At 50.2% G+C, this 20422-nt stretch overlaps 1 protein-coding gene across 2 annotated transcripts in view; it reads left to right on the forward strand.

Moving 5' to 3' along the window:
• The window catches only part of DOK4 (docking protein 4), a 319485-nt gene that overhangs the window by 162235 nt on the left and 136828 nt on the right, over positions 1–20422 (forward strand). For both annotated transcript variants that reach the window (XR_014972334.1, XM_085639375.1), the window contains exons 5-6: positions 1521–1710; positions 5974–6115. Coding sequence is in view for 1 of the 2 variants with exons in the window: in XM_085639375.1 (XP_085495501.1) it covers positions 1521–1710; positions 5974–6115 (332 nt within the window). In the remaining variant the exon portion in view is untranslated. The remainder of the gene's footprint in view (positions 1–1520; positions 1711–5973; positions 6116–20422) is intronic.

The raw sequence follows: 20422 nt of genomic DNA on the forward strand, positions 1-20422 counted from the left end.
GGTGGTAACACCTCCCCTCGACAGGAAATCTATTGTCCAGGCCTCCCCTGCCGGAGTTTCGGTCAGCAGCAGGAGGCCAGACCCGTGTCTGTGGCAGAGGCATCCATCTTGTGATGCCAGGGCTCAGGAAAGCCCTACCGGGTTTGACCAGTGTGAACATGTTTTTCCCTCTAGAAGGGTGTTTTGATGCAGGCATTCCAAGGGTATATGGTAAGGCTGTATCACAGAACAGCCATAAGGAAGGATTTCCGAAAGCTGCAGAGGGGCTCAGCTCATGCTTGGGCACCCTCTCACACAAAACCAAGCGCTCTGCCTTCAGGATTGTCAAGGCCTGCCATAGGAGTGACTTATAGGTTTATATGTGTCTGTACATATATGTGGATATAGGTAGCCTATACCAAAGTAAGAGGTGCAAGCACACCCTTACCCAGGCTGCAGTAGCAGACCTTTGGTGCCATTTTGGAGTGCTTCCCAGGGGTGGCATAATGCATGCTTCAGCCACTGGTAGACCTCTGAGGTACCTATGCCCTAGGTACATAGTATACCATATTCTAGGGGCTTATAAGGCACTCCAGAATCCAGTTAGACATGTACCTAATGTACATGCAAACCATTTTAGAGAGGAAGCAGCTAGGATGTAGTCCTGATTGGCAGGGCCACAGCCAGACTAAGGTCGAAAACAGTGAAACACCCGCAAAAAGTGGGGGTACCCATGTCAAGCAGATCCTACTCTCCTACAGGGTCCCGAAGTACAAGTGGCGAAAAAGGGTGAGAGGTAACCAGAACTTGAGATAAAGACCATAGGGTAAGGGAACAGAGGAACAGAGGAATATCTGAAGAGGAAATGGGGCTATAAACAGAGTTAGGGGTGTAACCGAGCCAGACTCCTAGCTAAGGGTATTATGGCAAGAGACTGCCTAAACTTTGAGGTTACAGAGACAGGGGATTCTGGAGCAGGTACAAAGCTCATGCCTAACAGGACTAGAGGCAGATCTCAGGCAGTGACAGGACTAGAGACAAAAGAGTAAGGGGTAACAGGGAGTATTAGAGCAAGAGTATTGAATACTAGTTTAGATAACGGACACCCCATCCTTATTGAACATTATTCGGTCATATGAAATGCATTTTGCTGAATGTCTCTTCATTTGTCTCTGCTGGTCAGTCTGTCTCTTTCACCTTCTTCATATCCCCATTACTTCTTTCCTAGACAGCCCTTTCCCTTGTCTTCTTTCTCCACTCTCATATCCCTCACTCTTCCCTAACCCATTTCTCTCCACGCCTCCAATTCTCACCCATCCATTTCATTTTCCTCCCCCGCCGTTTCCCGTCTTTGCCACTTCTTAATCGCCCATTCTTTAGTTACATTCTCTCCATCCCTTTGTTTCACTCATTCCTGCCCAACACTGCTCTATTCTTTCCCTTTATCCTCCACATGCATTCCACTCATCTGGGTCATACTGCTGTCTCCACTTTCTGTATGCCACTTACGCTTTCTTTCGTTTCCCTTCTTTTCTTCACAGAACGATTTAATGTCTTCCTCTTGCCGTGTCCCACCCTGGACGTATACGGCGAATGCAAACTGCAAATCACCCATGAAAACATCTACCTCTGGGATTCCCACAACCCTCGCACGAAGTTGGTGTCTTGGCCACTTTGCTCCCTGCGCCGCTATGGCCGCGATGCCACCAGGTTCACCTTCGAAGCTGGACGGTAATGCCAAGTCCTTCCATTTATTAAACAAGAACTGTGAGGATCCTAGAGCTTGTGTAGTATTTGCAGATAGGTTGCTCCAGTGCAAGGTCTAGGCTGCATTTGGAGATAGGTTGCTCCACAGCAATGTCTAAGCTGCATTTGGAGATGGGTTGCTCCACAGCAAGTTCTAGGCTGCATTTGGAGATGGGTTGCTCCAGTGAAAGGTCTAGGCTGCATTTGGAGATAGGTTGCTCCAGTGCAAGGTCTAGGCTGCATTCGGCGATAGGTTGCACCAGTGCAGGGTCTAGGCTGCATTTGGAGATAGGTTGCTCCAGAGCAAGGTCTAGGCTGCATTTGGAGATAGGTTGCTCCAGAGCAAGGTCTAGGCTGCAGAGAATTCCACTGAGCACTGAAAAAGCAGGTTGAACTCATAGGCTCAAGAAGTAGGATGCAGCACCTTCAAAATAACCACACTGGAGTTCAGGTGAATGAACAATAAAGAGGCCTTTAAATTTTGTATTTATCTTGACACAACTGCTGTGCCTTCAAAGACAGAGGTGACATATCAGGCTATGTCTTCTGACAAATAGCTGTTTATTCTTTTAACAGAGACTGATCTTTTTTTTCCTTACTGCAAAGTGAGAGGATTGTGTAAAGTGAACTATCTGACAATGCTGCTAGGATAGAGGGAGTGAGAAAGGAAAGACTGGAGAAAAGATTTTTCTAACACAAAAGAACATTTCAGTCCTGTAAATTAACTGTACAAATATATCAGTGGTTAGGAAAGCTAAAATGAAGCACAGTGTTTTGTAATTGTGAGGTGTGCTGAAAACAAAGATTTTAATAGGATCAAAGGATTGACACTTTACTTAGTGATGCGCAAATTATACATATTTGATGAAAAACGATTTCCACACATTATCGTTCGTAAGCCATTTATTTTTATCAGCAAACTTGCATATCAGTGTGAATTTTGTGGCCATTTCAATGGAAAATGTGCTGCCTTTAAATGTCAGTGTGATAAAACACCATGCTACCGTAATATATTTGTGACTGTGTGATCCAAAATGCACCGCCGTCTGCATACCACCCTTACTACTCTCCTGCTGAACGGATTCAGACCATTTGCTATACTTGTTCTGAATTTTCACAATCGCTATGACGTCAGTGACAGGACAATGATGCTAGCATCCCAATTCTGAAAATTGTTGCAGTGCTACTGGTTGAACTTCATATTAAACCTAATCAGACTATTTACCCAATTCTCATTGGCCCTTTTTTGCACCCCAACCAGGATATGAAAGTGATACCATTTACTAACATTGCAGAGGTCAAAGTGTTTTTCCACTGTGTTCCTTAGAAAGCGTGTATAGGCTGATAGAAATTAAAACCAGCCAGGAGTAATCGGATAAAAGGCAGAAACTAAAGTGGGGTTAAGGCGGACACTTGCAGCACCTACCTCTTGCGAGTGCAACCTACCTGAGCCCCAAAAGTCGCTAAGAATATATAACTTCAGAAACAGCTGGTGTAAATCTGCAGTAGTGAAGTTACAAACTATTCCACCTAGAAGGCAGCCATTTCCCTAGCAGACTGATCCACCAAGGTGGAAGGGAGTGTGTGACACTAGCAAACACAAGATGGGGGAGAAAAGGGTTGACTAGAGTGTTTTTTTTAGGTCTCACCTACGCAGCGCGCATGCGCTGCTTAGGAGGACCTTTAGCCGTCACTCTGCTCTTTTTGGAAGCACATACTCGTGCTTGTGGTGGCATCCACCTTGTGGGAGCGAGCAGGTGCGCGTCCACAAGCACGAGTATATGTGCTTCCAAAAAGAGCCGACTGCGCGCGCACGCATGCACCACTCCCGGGCCAGAAAACACACGATTGCAGTGCCAGCAATGTGTTTTGCTTTTACTGTGACAAGCACGCGTGTGCTTTAAAATAGCAGCATTAGTTATTCACGGTGCACGCCTATCATTTACTTTGTGTTTTGCTTTTACTGTGACAGTTTTCTCATCACTTCTTCCCTCCTGCTCTATCTTGCTTTCTTTTTTTTTATCATTCACTCTGTGTTTTGCTTTTACTTTTTCTCACTATTTGTCACCACGTCCACCACCACCACGTCCACCACCACCACGTCCACCACCACCACGTCCACCACCACCACGTCCACCACGCCCACGTCCTCCACCACCACCACGTCCACAAGTCCCACATCCACCACGTCCGCCACCACATCCACCACCACCACCACGTCGTTCACCACCACCACGTCGTCCACCACCACCACGTCATCCACCACCACCACGTCGGCCACCACCACCACATCGGCCACCACCACCACGTCCACCACCACCACCACGTCCACCACCACCACCACGTCCACCACCATGTCCACCACCACCACCACGTCCACCACCCACTGCCATGTCCACCACCACATCCACCAACACCACCACGTCCACCACTTCCACCACCATGTCAACCACCACCATATCCACCACAACCACGTCAAACCACAACCATGCTCACCACCCCATGTCCACCACCACGTACACCACCACGTCCACCACCTCGTCCTCCACCACCACGTCCTCCACCACCACGTCCACCACCACCGCGTCCACCACCACCTCCATGTCCACCACGTCCACCACCACGTCCACCACCATGTCCACCACCACCACGTCCTCCACCACCACACTGTCCACAAGCACGTCCACCAGCACATCCACAACCACCATGTCCACCACCACCATGTCCACCACGTCCACCACCACATCCACCACCACCATGTCCACCACCATGTCCACCACCACCAGCACATCCACCAGCACATCCACCACTACGTCCACCACATCCACCACCACGTCATCCACCACCACCACGTCCTCCACCACGCCCACCACCACCTCCACCACCACCACGTCCACCACCACCACGTCCACCACCACCACGTCCACCACCACCACCACGTCCACCACCACCACCACATCCACCACCAACACCACGTCCACCACCACCACGTCCACCACCACCACGTCCACCACCACCATGTCCACCACTACGTCCACCACCACGTCCTCCACCACCACCACGTCCTCCACCACCACCATGTCCTCCACCACCACCATGTCCTCCACCACCACCACGCCCACCACATCCACCACCACCGCATCCACCACCATGTCCTCCACCACCACCACCAAGTCCACCACCACGTCCACCCAAGATACATTTTGAAGAGGCGCAATGTCACAGGGGCTCCTGTAAAAGCACTCGCAGCATCTCTGCCTCACAGTGGCATACCTGTACGAACCACTCACCCAAAACAAGCATTGGCATAGCCAATAGGTCTCGCCTTTGGAACCTTATAAGTGTTTAGCCATGCAACACTTGATGTTGTTGCACCAAGGTTATTGTGCTGGATAACTAAACACTTATAAGGTCCCAAACGTGAGACCTATTGGCTATGCCAATGCTTGTTATCTTGCAGCTAGACGTTAGAATAGCAGTCTGAAGTAACTCTTCTTACTTAATAGAAAACCTGAAATGCTGCATAATCTGAATAAACTGTAGAGGTCTTTCCCACAGCTGAATTCTGCTGAAGGTTAGAAGATGCTCTTTATAAACAGGTTTGAAAACAGGAAGCACAAAGGTTTTTTTAATGATGATTACTTGTATACATCTGCTCATATCACAGTTGTTGCCGGTTCCAAGTGCTGTAAATAAAAGATGTAACAATCACCTAATGTAATGCTGCTCAGTTTGACACTAGGAAATAAAGAATGGTTTATTTGTAAGTGTCAGTCCGGGGAGACCGAAAGTTGCCTCCTTAAGCAGCCCTCAGTAACACACCTGTTAGTTACATCCTAGCTGCCAAACCTAAGCCCTAGAACAGCACCCCTGCAATTTATAGTCAATTAAAGCACTGCAGGGGAAATACTTTACGTTCTACCTGGCAGTTATCGCCAGTGTACGACCAGACTAGTCTACAATGCACAGCAGCAACATGGTTTCTGTACAACCAGAATATTCTAAAGCGCAGAGATGCAGCCTGGGACCTGGAAATAAGGGCAGTGGAAAAGGCATCCCCATCTTCGGACTGGCAAACTATTTTGAGGCCGCTGTAGCTATCTGGGAAATAGGTTAGGTTACCAATGAATTGCATATTTATTCTTGAATTGTAAATTTTGAACTTTTGTGTTTTTTGGTTGCCTATATGAGCTGTTTCAGATGCATATTTTGCCTTTGTCCAATTTGGTTTTATCTTCTACTCTTTAGCCGCATGTGTGACGCGACAGAAGGGCTATACACCTTTCAGACCCAGGACGGTGAGCAGATCTACCAGCGCGTACACAGCGCCACCTTGGCCATCGCTGAACAGCACAAACGTGTCCTGCTGGAGATGGAAAAGAATGCCCGGGTGAGAGTCAGATCTATGTACCTTCCACAGATACCCATCTGTCCACCCTTGCCATAGTAGGGTTTCATATTCAAAGAGTACCATCCTAAATCTCCCTCCTGTAACATGTGTATGGCAGTTCCCAGCATACCCACGAAGGTGCCTGCCATCCTTTCATATCATTCTCCTAGATTCTCATAGATGCCAACCCTGCCCAGGATAGCACTTTCTGATTCAGAAACACGTCTATTCTTTACGGGCATTGAACACCGGAGGACACCCTAGTTAAATTGCTAATTCCCTTTCTTCCCAGCAGGGACAGAGAGCAAAACACTCCCTCACATGCACAGTCTTTAAAAAAATTAAAAAAAAAAAAAGGAAGACGAACAGACATTAGGACAAGAAATTAGACTTTAGCATTAAAAAGGCTGTGATTACTCTGCCTTTCGGTCAGAGCACGGAAGTGATGTCAGGAACCTTTGTGAGGTGCATTTGTGTCTGTGGCATTCCCAACCTGCGGGATGATTCCTTCTCTATGGAGGTGACATACTGACTGCATAGTTAGGAGTTAGTAAATAGGCTCATGAGTTTGTCTTTGTAACTTCTGATGAAACAACGAAATCAAATCCTGCTTTTCTCCAATTTGTGCCTGGCTGAGCTCTGGGATCAGTAAGCGCATTGGATACTTGCGGAAAGGAAAGTCTGTATGTAGCGCTTTCACCTGCCACCTAGAAACTAAGAAGGAAGACAGTCCCACAGTTGATTGATTGACTGAACATACAGTGAGAAAATCAGGGCTGCATTGTATTGTAATATTGTAATCAAATGTTGCATTGATCTTCCTAAAGATAGGCTTATCACGTTCCTCCTGTTCATGACCGCTGAAATTAAATCAACCAGAGATATTGTGGCACAATTAGAAATGTAGATCATAAACCATCATCTGACCTGTCATTTAGTGTCTCTCCAGCCAAAACAAATGTTCTTTAATCTCAAGCAAATCAGAAGTTCCAAAACCCTCCATAATTGTTGCAGATTAATAAACAGAATGGCTGAAGTGTCCCTTTTGTCTAATTGCCCTCTACAGCTTTGTCTTTTATCCTACATGACCAAAGGTATCTTCTAGCACCAAAACGTAGACGAGTGTTAATGATCCGTTAAAATGCCTAGATTGAAGGTAGCAATCTGGGGTAAAGGGAAATATGAATTGGAAATATCAGAGGCAGGACAATAAGAATTAGCAAACTGACAATGTTTTAAGAGTGATTGACTTGCATGGAATGAAAATGCAATATCTATTTGTAGCTTTATTTTCCCATAAGACACCATGAATTTGTTAATGTCTTTACTATGGAAAGGAGGGAGGTCGGCGTTATTCCATCCTCCCAAAGAAACAATAGAGAACACACTGTTGTTGGTGACTGACGAGGGTCTATTTTTTGGTCTCGCCTGAGCCAGCGCGCATGCGCTGCTAGGCATTAAGTAAGGGCTTTTGAGCTCTGAACACACGCTCGTGCGTGTGCTTTTTTTAGGTCTCGTGCCTAGCGTTGCAGCATGGGTATAGGTATTTGGGTAGAGGGAGGGATTTTAGGAGAAGGACTTTTGCTCCCGTCCTTGCTTTGGATTGGGCAACGTCAATATTTATTGTAAACTATATGTTCTCATTGGTCTGCAGCATTTTTTGTTACCGCCCTGTGGCTTTTTTTCACACGCCCATAAGACAGCGAGTCTATGGCGTGTCTTTCTCACGCTGCCTACACGCGCCAGTCGGCTCTCTGATTAGTTGGCAAATACCAAATAAGCACTGTGATTGGTGGACCTTGTCAACCAATCAGAGAGCCTATTGGCGCGTGCAGGCAGCATGAGCAAGACACGCTGTAGACTCGCTGTCCCAAGGGCGTGTCGATCTTCAGCCTTCGGTTTCACATCATGCAGTCTTGTAGGTCTCGCCTCTCCACACCCGAGATTGTAGCGTAACATAAGCCCCTTGCTCAGGCACTTAGGCCTCGATAGCGGCAGCAGTGAATTGAACCGGAAGTATCCCTGAAGCTAAACGGACACGACAGGTAATGCGACTGGTTGGCGTATCTGCCCTGAGAGCAATACGGGCCTAACTCTGACTGCCTGCCTGGATGAGTCTAACCGGGCCCGCAACGCTGCCGTAACACAGAGAGAAGGTGCCTCGGAGGTGTGGCCCTAGCAGAGAAACGACGTCTGGAGATCCTCCCTGGAGCCCCAGGAAACAGTGGACTTTAAGGCGTCCTGCTCTGTTCCCGGGGATCGACTACTGCCACTTCCATGTTGCCCCCACACTGCTTCTCGACTACCTCCCCTGGGTGGAATGTGTGGTGCGATGCAGGCATTTTCCCCCCATCGGCTGGCCTCCTCGAGTAGATTATCTGCTTGCTTGCCCATAGACCGCCGCTTCGGGGTGTCTCTGCTCGCTGCGCTCCCGGTGAAGAGTGCTGTGTGAGCTTGCCTCTGTCTCACACTTGGGACGGCTCTACCCCCGGCAGGAGGGCAGAAGCGCCAAGTCTGGGAGTGACATCTCGCTCTACTCCCCACCGCCTGGCGGCGGTGCCAGCTCCCTGCAGCTCCAGCTGATAAGATCAGAGCCGAGCGCAGGAGAGCTTAGCAGTAAGGCAGGGGCGCAGAACAAGGCACCCGGGACACCTCGCCACACCACCCCGGCACGGAGGGGGTTGTCTGCCACCTTCCCTCTTCTCCTGCCCCGTTTCCTTCACTTTACCACTACCTTTACTTTACCTTGATCCGTTCACTCCTCCACCTGTACCCACCTGTGTGTCTGCTTCATATCTGCCCTCCACCTATGTGCCTACGTTCCTCACCCTGTACCGTCTCTACTCCACGCGCACCCCGCACCGCCTGAGTCCCCTCACCTGTGGCATACGCCCCCTCACTAGCACATCTCATCTACTCCACCTGAACAACCCCCTCCACCTGTATCTTCCCGCTCCTCAACCTGTGCCCTAGCCTTTACTCCACCTCTCCCCTGATTCACCTGTTCCCGCCCACCGGCACTCTCCTCTACTCCTGCACACTCCATCCCTCCAGCCCTACCGTCTCTACTCCACCCCTCCACCTGCTCACTGCACCCCTCCATCTCTCCTCCTTCTGTCTCCCAACAGGTGAATCCCTTCTACTCCACCTGTAACCCTGCTCCGTCTGAAGACCCTCTTCTCCTCCACACTCCACCCATCTACCTGTTCCCTTCTGCCTCTAAATAGTCACATCCTCTACTCCACCTGGAACTCTCCTCCACCTGAAGCCCCTCCTCTCTCCCACCTCCAGCTCCCGCTCCACCCTCCAGCACCAGTTACCCTCACCTTAGCTCTCCTCCCTCCACAGATCTTCTCTCTCTTTGCCCACCTAGTTTCCCTCCTCTCCATCTGCACTGCAATACTTTCTCTCCAGCTGCCTCCATTCGCACTTACCCTTGGCCTCCCACTCAGCCCTCACCCCCTCACCCCTTCTCTTCCTGCCTCGCTCTTCACCACCTCGCTCCAACCGCACATCACAGCTCTCTACCGGTGCACATCCGTACCCCCTCTCTTTATCTACATCACTCCGCCCCACGTACACACACCCTCTCCTGTGCTCTCCCTCCGGTCACACTTTCTTCACGTCATTACCTTTTTCCCCAGCGAGGACCCTCCCACACACACACACGCGTACCTCCCTGCCTCTCTGTCACCGCCCCCTGTCACAGTCTCCTCATCGCTGGCTCTCTATCGCTTTACTTTCACTTATCTCGCCCTTTGTCCTGCCGTCTGTCCATCCGTCCACCCAACCAACCATACGGATACAGCTATCCATCCATCCATCTGCCTGCCCGTCCGTCTGCCCGTTCTCTCTTCCATCTGTACCTTCTTCTGTCCGTCCATTCATGTTTAACTCTCCACCCATCCATTTGTCTGTACATCTATCCGCCCGTCTGCCTTTCTCTCTTTTCATTGATTCATCCACCTGTCCGTCCCTCCTACCATCCATCCATACATCTTTATTTTTCTCTGGCTAATTATTCGCCTGTCTCTGCCAGTGTATACATGTCGATCAACGGTCCATATGTACGCTGTCTGCCCGTTCTATATGCATATCTATACTACTTCGTTCTGCAGCTCCCCCTTTTCTGATGTGCAATCGCTCTTCATTATTTCTCTGGTTCTTCTCTTCCACAGTCCCTCTCCCTGGCATGTCTGAGTTCATGCCCCCCTGCCCCCTCCTCAATGTCTGTTGCCTGTCCGGGTCTCTTGCAGCGCGTGCACCAATATTTGCTTCCACAAATAGCGCTATATGGTGTCTGTGCACATCTCAGCGCACAAGCATGCCTTCCAGCCTCTCATCACACTCAGTCAGAGAGAGAGATCCTGAGGCACACACCACTCACAGGAAGAGAGAGAGATCCCAAGGCACACACCACTCACAAATTCATCTAAATTCTGATATACTGTATACTTTTTAGAAAAGAAAAACATTATAAATAAGTATATCATTTACAATACTAATAGCTCTAAACATTGTCACTGCGAGACCTATTGCATTGTAAATGCTTGTTTTCTTAGCCCGCAATTGGCCTGTGCATGTGTCTCTTGTAAAAACACAGCAGGCAATTGGTGCAAGGCGGGTGATTGGCCCACCTTGTTTGGTGGATGGCCTAGGGTCCGCAGGAGCGAGCTTTAACCCCATCTGTTTCCAATTATCGCATTGGGGGTAATTGAAAACAGATGGTGCTGGCATTTTTTTCTTGTTAAACTCTGCGCTTGTTTTCCCTGTTTCTTCTGTCACTTTCAGTCTCCTCACTAGCGCACGAAAAGGCTATGGGTATATGTACATTTTACAAGTTCGGATTACATAACTGTTAGAAAGTGGTTCTGACACTATGGGCCGCCCTGATTTTTAGCTTTTTGAGCACCTAATTGTTGAGCTTATACTGTGGGGGAGCCTCATAAGTTGGGACTCACCCACAGTGAACTCAGGAAGAAAGAGACTGCATGGGGATTTTACTGGTGTTCCCCTGGCTTGACCAGGCCACTGCGCAGCAGCTGGAGTAAGGGATATCGGGCTGGTTACATGCAGACACAGGTGTACACGCGTGTGCACATGTGTAGGGGCTGCGCTGGGGAGATTCCTAGCGTGCGCAGTCCAGGAGCAGCTACAGAGTGAATGGTGTGGCAGGACTTATGCAGAATTGGGTGGTGACAAGGAATAGGCTTTATACAGTGGGAAGAAACATGCCAGGGAAAGTCAGTGTGCTTTACAGTGTGCATTCCATTATTCTCTTATGGGGATAGGGCGCACATGTGCTAGTTTTACTTTCCTAAGGCCTACATGTTAGACCTGGCATCTTGCCATGAGTCTCCCTTCCACTTTTATGCTGCTGTGCCTCATGTGTTTTGCTGGTGTTAGCTGCTCAGAGCACTGTGCCACTGCCAACCAGTGCCACAGTGCAAGTGCTCCCTGTATAAAATGTATATGTTGGTTGGATTCCATGATTGGCTTATTTGGTTTACTGTCAGACCCCAGTAAAGTGCACTAGGAGTGCCCAGGGCTTGTAAATCCAAATGCTGCTAGTGGGCTTGCAGCACTGGTTGTGCCACCCACAAAAGCAGCCTTGTAAAATGTGTCTAATGTCTGCCATTGCAGAACCTGCGTGCAGTGGTACTGTCATGCTGACTGGGTAAGTGCACCCACTTGCCAGTCCCTAAACCTTCCCTTTACTTCATGTGAGTCACCCCTATGGTAGGCCCCAGGGCAGGGTACATTGTAAGCATAAGGTAGGACAAGCCCTGATGTGTGTGCCATGTCCTAATAGCAAGGCTACCTATCTCATAGGCCAGAATGGGCTGTTAGAATTGTTACATTCTATGATCCTAACAGACCCAGGGAACATGGTAGAAATTCGAGTTTAGTATGCCTGAACTCAGAATAATAAAATACATCTTTTAGGAAAGTTTATTTTAATATTCTGTGTTTGCAAATACCACTTTTGGAAAGCTGGTATTTGCTTGCCTAACCATTTCAGCCCGCCTCTGCTATGATGTGTATCTGCTGTCTGGTTTCTGTGAGTGACAGGGCTGGGGAATTCCAGAGGGCAGGGCTAGGTAGCCTGGTGGTGAATAGAGATTTACATCCAGATGGGTGGGAGGAGTGCACCTGGACTTGGGCTGTGCTCTGCCACCACAATGCTGGCTCCACCTCCTGTGGAGCGGCTGATGTCTCTGCCCTGCACCCTGAATGGAAAGTCAGAGACATGTCAACAAAGTGCTCAGGCACTGGTTCTGGCTGGTCAAAGGCCCCTCTACCCCAGAGGAACAAAGGAATTAGGGGTATAAGTATTGGGACCCAGCTCCCAAGAAATTAGATCCTGCTTGACAAGAAGAAACCTCTGCCGGAGGAGAAGGAACTGGGAAAGCTGTAAGGAGGAGTACTGTCCCTGACCTGGGGGATTGGCCTACAGTGGTTGATTTGCTGCTGAAGGAGAGGAGAAAACACTACAAAAAGACTTTGCTTCAACTTGTGCTTAAAAGATCTCCAAGGGCCTGAGTAGAGCTGGCCTCCTGTTAAGAAGTCCCAGGAACAAAAGGACTTCAACCCCAGCTTCCCCCTGAACTCTGCTGTGTGAGTTCTGCCCTTCCTAGAGTGCTGGATCCAACTGTGGGGCCTCTGGAAGTTGTGCCTGCTGTAGGGGAAGCTGACCAAGAAGAAAGAAACCAAGGATCTCCACTTTTTCACGCACAGCCGGCTTAGCGAGAAAATTTCCGTCGCACCGCTCGTTAGCGTGCAGATTTTTATCGCTGTGAACATCGTCGCAGAGCCTGCTGCCGCTGAGCCAGATCATCGCTGGTGAAATCGTCGCCCCGCTCGTTAGCGGGCCGAATTTGATCGCTGCGGACATCGCCGCAGAGCCAGCCAAGATCCCCGCTCCGTTCGTTAGCGGGCAGAATTCTATCGCTGCGAACATCGTCGCAGAGCCTGCCGCCGGTGAGTGAAACCGTCGCAGAGCCAGCCAAGATCATCGCACCGCTCGTTAGCGTGCCGAATTTTATCGCTGCGAATACCGTCGCAGAGCCAACTAAGATCAGCGCTAGTAAAATTGCCATCCCGCTTGTTAGCAGGCCGAATTTTGTCGCATTGTGCCTTACCGAGTAAAATCCTACCGGAAAAGCTACGCCTTGAAATCCACACAAGTACCACCTCACGCTCTACACAGACCGGATTCGTCGCCACGCATGCCGCAGAGTTGTCGCCTCGCCTCCCCAAGGTCTCAGGACTGACGCCGCTACTTGTTTTTCGACGCCTAAGCGCAACTACGAACTTTTATCGCATCACCAAGGTACTGTTGGCTAAAATTGACGCTAAGGTGAATGACTTTTACGCTAAACTAAGAACTCTTTCTGAAACCATATTCTTGAACTGTGTATGTCATTTCTGTCGTTATTTGGTCTTGTGCTAAGTCTTTATATAAAAGATCACTATTTTTGATATAAATCTAGTGTGGTGTCCATTTGTGGTGTTGTCACTGAGTTACTGTATATGTTCACAAATGCTTAACCTATAACGCCTCTGAAATAAGTCTTGTCTGCTCGCGCCAAGCTACCTAGAGGGTGAGCAGGGGTTATTTTAAGAGGGTAATCCCCTTATCCTGACTAGAGGAGAGGGTCCCTGCTTCACAAGTACCTACCTGTGCCAACCAGAGACTCCCAAATCTAACATTGGTGGTCAGCGGTGAGGATCCGGAATTTGCATTTGTGATTCATGTACAGTGATTGGTGAACACCACTTAGTGAGTTCAGACCATAACGCAGCCACTTACTTTTTGATTTTAGCTTGCCAAGAAATCTCTATTTTTGAAAGTCATGCATGATTCAGTCAACGGGGAGAGGGCAGCATCTGTGATCTCTGACATTGAAGGAGTAGAATGGGAAGAGGAGAGAATAGAGGACTATACATTAGCCCAGCTGAGGGGCTTCTGCAAAAAGTTTGGAGTTTCACAGTGTGGATGTAGAAACAAGTCCCAATACCACAAGGCGCTGAGGGCCTGGATTGAGTCCACCTGAGGATGTGGTTGTAATCGAACCAGCAGAAAGCATCCATAGCTTTGGCAGAGGCCTGTCGCCAGAGGAGTTGACAGACAGGAAAGAAACCAGGATGCATGAAATGGAGATGGCAAAGCTCAAATTGAATGGGCAAATGTAGCTGGAAAGCAAAAAGCTGGCTCTGGAAGAGAGAAGAATCCAAATGGAACATGAAATGAAGTTGAGGGAGATGGAGCTGATGGTGGCAGCACATCACCAGTGCAGGTAGAATCAAGGGTGTACATACCAAAAGAAGTGGTGAAAGAATTTTAAAAAAATGATGACATAGGGCAGTGGTTCAAGGCCTATGAGGTAGCCATGTCTTCCCACCGGGTCCCTGAGAAAGATTGGGGAGCGGGGTTGTGGGGACGGTTCCTGAGTGAGGGGCGGGACACACTGCTGGATTTGCCCTCAGATGTTCATAATTCTTATCCACACATGAAGGATGCTTTGATGACCATATATGGGTTAACTCCTGATTTGTATAGGCAAAGGTTCAGGCGTTGCACAAAGATTCCTGGAAGTACGTATGTTGAGTATGTAACTTTTTTTTGCAGAGCACTGGATGGTTGGGTGAGGGGTAGCAAAGTTAATGATTTTCAAGGTCTCTTTGATTTGATTGCATGGGAGCACTTGTCTAGTAACTGTTTTCCTGAGCTACGCCAGCACCTGATTGATAGTAGGCTGACTAACCCTAGGAAGCTTGCTGAGGAGGCGGACCGCTGGGTCAGTACCAGGGTCCACAAGGGTCACGTGGGAGACTCCGCCAAAGGTGGGCAGGGTCCCCAGCAGAAGAGTGAGGGGGATAAAGGATAACAGAGGGAGTTCCCAAGAAGGCCCTAAAGTAATCCCCAAGGGAACCAAGGGAAAGGATCCCAGCCTCCCCCACCTCCGAAGCCGACCGGGGCCCCAACAGGTCCCCCTGTTCAAAGAGGGCCCCCAAGGTGTTACAAGTGTAGTAACCTGGGTCATTTTGCCTCTGATCCCAAGTGTTCCCTGTTTGGTAAACCTGCACCCACTGGTGCTCCGCCCCGGCAGATGGCTAGTGTAGCCTTGGGGGAGGAGAGGGAAGTCCAAGGTGGGTGGGGTTCCGTAGAATTGTCCCTTGTCTCTTTAGGAGACCGTGAAGTGGTCCCTGAAAACCACCTGCCCAATAACACTAAGAAGTATGGGCAGTGGGTGACCATCAATGGCCAAAGGGTGGGGGCTCTTAGAGATACAGGAGCCAGTGTGACAGCTGTCAAGGATCACCTGGTGTCTCAAGAGCAGGTTGTCCCACATGCATTCTGCCGAGTCGTGAACGCCGACAACACTGAGAGTCAGTGTCCAATGGCTCAGGTTCCCTTTGAGTGGGGGTGGGGGTCTCTGGTACTCTTCAAGTGAAATGAAATGAAATGAAATGAATGAATGAAATGAAAAGAGATTTGTAAAGCGCATGGCTGCCCTTGAGCGTCCCAGCGCTGAAGTGGCTGTGAGAAACGCCATGCCTGTTGACTGTTTGTTGGGGAACGATTTGGAGAGCTCACCTTGGGAAAAGGTGGAGAAGAGTGCTCACCTGAGGATGGTGGGCCTGCCTGACTGGGCGTCCGTGGCCACCCGTCAATAGCGTCGAGTAAGGGTGCTCAAGAGGTCCTGGAGCCTGAGAGGGAGGCCCAGGGACCGGCCGTAGAGAGAAGAGGCAGGGGGCGCGGGAAACCGGCCCCTGTCGTTCCCACAGTCCAGGAGGAAGCAGACCTTGAGGGGGATGCCCTGGAGCCTACAGGGGAACAGATAGCTGAACTGGGGGACCTGCCTGAGCTGGCCCATTGGCAGCAGGAAGGAGGCCCCTCCAGGGAAGAATTCTGCAGAGGGCAGAAAGAGTGTCCTTCTCTCGCGGGTCTGCGGCAGCAGGCTGCAGACCAGGCCAATGGTGGTCAGTCTGGAACACATTTCATTTACTGGGAGAATTACCTCCTATATTCAGAGCCTAAGGTTGCTGAGCCTGGGTCAGCCCGTGCGCTGGTGGTACCCCAGAGCTTGAGAGCCTTCCTACTGGGGCTGGCTCACGATGTGCCATTGGCAGGATGTTAGACCTGGCACCATTGGCGTGGGTCACCCTTCCATTTTTGTTTGTGCCTCAATGTATTTTTGTGCTGGTGTTAGCTGCTCAGGGCACTGTGCCACTGCCATCCAGTGCCACAGTGCAAGTGCTCCCTATGGTAAAATGTATTTTGTGAATTGACTTCCATGTTTGGCTTATTTGGTTTACTATCAGTCCCTAGTAGAGTGCACCAGGGGTGCCAAGGGCTTGTATATCCAAATGCTGCTAGTGGGCTTGCAGCACTGGTTGTGCCACCCACAGCAGCAGCGGGGTAAAATGTGTCTAAGGTCTGCCATTGCAGAACCTGTATGCAGTCTGGTACTGTCATGCTGACTGGGCCAGTGTCCCCACTTGCCAGTCCCTAAACCTTCCCTTACCTTCATATTAGTCACCCCTATGGTAGGCCCTAGGGCAGGGTGCACTGTAAGGATAAGGTAGGACATGCCCTGATTTGCTTGCTTAACCATTTCAGTCCGCCTCTGGAGGGGAGGGCTATCTTCTTTGTGTGTAGCTTGAGTGACAGGGCTGGGAAGTTCCAGGAGACAGGCTGGGGCTGCCAGGTGGTGAATAGAAAGATTACACCAGGATGGGTGGGAGGAGTGCACCTTGACTCTGAATAGGACAGTGCTCTGGCTCCACAATGCTGGCTCCACCCCCTGGGGAGCGTCTGATGTCTCTGCCCTGCCTGCTGAAAGAAGAAGCCAGAGCCTCAACAACAAAGTGCTCCTCACTGAAAAGAACTGGACTGGGATTATGCAAAGGCCCCCTGGCCTGTAAAGACAAAATAAACTGAGTATAAATGTATGAGCCCTGCTCCTAAGAAATCAGATCCTGATTGAACCACAAAGGAACTCTGCCTGACTAGAAGGACCTGGAAGAAGCTGAAGGAGGAGTAACTTTCCCTGACCTGGGGGATTGGCCTGCAGTTGGTGCCTTGCTGAGAAAGGAGAGGAAAGGACTGAAAGAGACTTTGCACTTTGTTTTTCATCTATCTCCAAGGGCTTGGAAGAGAGCTTGCCCCCTGAACTGAGTCCCAGGACCATTGGACTCATCTGCCTTCAAAAACTGGGTTGTCTGGACACTTCTTGCTTGTTTCCCGCTGGATTTGGCCCCAGTACGCCTCGTACTACATCCGCCGCGAAGCCATGTACGCACCGTATCCCTCCCGGCTGCATTTGCACCTAACCTTCCCCGCCGATTCGAGACGTACATCCCTGGCTGCCGAACCCTGTACGCCGGACTCAAGCTTCGCTGTCCCGCAGGTACGGTCCGTACGCTGCTAACGTACTGCACCGTGCCGTACTCAGAGCCGAGAAGCCGTAGTACGCTGATCATCCCTGTACGCTGTACGGCGCCGAGAAGTGTCGCCGCTGATCCGCACCGAAGGTACGGCCCGAACGCCGATGCCACGGACTCTGCAAGCTGATCCGGATCATCCGCCCGTACCCCTGAAGGTCCCGTACCAACGCCGCGTCCCGACGCCGCGACCGGACCAGACCGAGTACGCTGCCGAACTACGACCCGGACCCATCAACTTGTCCCGCACTGTCCGTCGTGGACCCTACAAACTAAAGGTACTTTGTCCTGTTCGCACCGCAGTGTGCACGTCCCGGACCCCGGAGTCCGCACCGATTGTTTGACTCGTACTTTCTTTGTTTTTAATGCGGACGAGTCGTACACCCAGGTACGAACTGTACAAAGCCTGAAAAGAAGCAGAATTGAGTAAAAGAAGCCTATTTTTGCATTTTAAGCCTTTTTGCAAGAACATTGAACTTTGAAATAATACTGTGGTCATTTCTAAACGTTATTCTGGTCTTGTGCTAAGCCTTATATAAAGAGAACTATTTTTGATATAACCTTGACTGGTGTCCATTTGTGGTGTGTCATTGCATTACTGTATGTGTTCACAAATGCTTAACCTATAGCGCCCTGAGAATAGTCTTGACTGCTTGCGCCACACTACCTGAAGGGTGAGCAGGGTTTATTTGAAAGGGTGATCCCCTTATCCTGACTTAGAATTGAGAGACCCTGCTTGTCACAAGTGTATACCTGTGCCAACTAGAGACCCCCCTTTCTAACACTAGTGGTCAGCGGTGAGGATTTGAATTTGCATTTGTGATTCATGTACAGTGATTGAGTGAACGCCACGTAGTGAGTTCAGACCGATAACACAGCCACACAGTATTGATTTTTTTTTTTGCTGAAGAATCTCCACTTTAAGAAACCATGCCTAGCTCAGTCAATGGAGGCGGAGCGTCCTCTATATTCTCTGGAGTTGATGACATAGATTGGGAACAGGAGGCACTGAGGAAGTGCACAAATGAAGTCTTGAAAGGACATCTCGCCAAGTACAGAATTAAACAAAGCGGATTAACAAACAAGGATCAGTACATAAAGGCGCTGAGGGCCTGGTACGAATCAAAGTTCCCAGAGAATGCACGGGAGGTGATACCCCCAGAAGGTGTTTCTGAGCCTAGCAGAGGCCTGTCGCCAGAGGAGATGGCCGACAGGAGTGCTGCACGAGCACATGAAGTGGAGATGGCAAAACTACAGATGGAAATGGAAAGACAAAGGCTGGCCATGGAGCATGAGGTAAAAATGAGGGAGTTGGATCTCCAGGCCAAGAGTTTAGACCGCCCTCCCTCTGGTGGCAGCAATTCAACAGAGTCAAGGGTGCATATTCCTAAAGATGTAGTAAAAGAGTATTATAAACAGGATGACATTGGGCAGTGGTTCAGGGCCTATGAAGTAGCCATGTCCTCCCACCGGGTCCCTGAGAGAGATTGGGGAGCGGGGTTGTGGGGAAGGTTCCTGAGTGAGGGGCGGGACACATTGCTAGATCTCCCCTCTGATGTCCACACATCCTATCCACACATGAAGGAAGCTCTGATGACAAGGTATGGGTTAACTCCTGAGTTGTACAAGCAGAGATTTAGGGATTGCACCAGGAAACCTGGTACCACTTAAGTAGAATATGTGACTTTTTTTTCCAGAGCGCTAGATGGTTGGGTGAAGGGTAGCAAAGTGAATGATTACCAAGGGCTGTTTGATTTAATTGCATGGGAGCACTTGTCTGATAATTGTTTTCCTGAGCTACGCCAGCACCTGATCGATAGCAAGCTGACTGACCCTAGGAAGCTTGCTGAGGAGGCGGACCGCTGGATCAGCACCAGGGTCCACAAGGGTCCCATGGGAGGCCCCGCCAAAGGTGTTCAGGGTCCCCAGCAGAAGAGTGGGGGGGACAAGGGTAAACAGAGGGAGTTCTACAGAGGGCCCCAAAGTAATTCCCAAGGGAACCAAGGGAAAGGTTCTCAGCCACCCCCACCCCCGAAGCAGACCGGGGCCCCGACAGGTAACCCTGTTCAAAGAGGGCCCCCCAGATGTTACAAGTGTAACAACCTGGGGCACTATTCCATGGATCCCAAGTGCCCCATGTATGGTAAACCAGCACCCTCTGGTGCTCCACCCCCCAAGCAGGTGAATAGTGTAGCCTTTGGGAGGGAGGTAGATGTCCAAGGGGCGGGGGATCCCGTACAGATGACCCTAGTCTCATTAGGAGACAGTGAGATGGTCGCTGAGGCCCAACTGCCCCCAATACTCAAAGGTATGGGCAGTGGGTGACCATAAATGGCCGAAGGGTGGGGGCTCTTAGAGATACAGGAGCCAGTGTGACTGCTGTCAAGCAACACCTGGTGTCTCAAGAGCAGGTTGTCCCACACGCATTCTGCCGTGTTGTTAACGCCGACAACACAGAGAGTCAGTGTCCAATGGCTCAGGTTCCCTTTGAGTGGGAGGGGGGGTCTCTGGTACTCTGCAAGTGGCTGTGAGAGAGGCCATGCCTGTTGATTGTCTCCTAGGTAACGATTTGGAGAGCTCCCCTTGGGAAAAGGTGGAGAAGTCAACTCACCTGAGGATGGTGGGTTTACCTGATTGGGCGTGCGTGGCCACCCGGTCGATGGCAGCCAGTAGGGGTGTTGAAGGGACCCTGGAGCCTGAGGGAGAGGCCCAGGAACCGGCCTTGGGGAGAGGGCACAGGAGGCACGGGAATCCGGCTCCTGAAGTTCCCACGGCCCAGGAGGAAGCAGACCTTGAGGGGGATGCCCTGGAGCCTACCGGGGAACAGATAGCCAAACTGGGGGACCTGCCTGAGCT

This window comes from Triturus cristatus, chromosome 12 (assembly GCF_964204655.1).
Source record: "Triturus cristatus chromosome 12, aTriCri1.1, whole genome shotgun sequence".
Taxonomy (NCBI): Eukaryota; Metazoa; Chordata; class Amphibia; order Caudata; family Salamandridae; genus Triturus; species Triturus cristatus.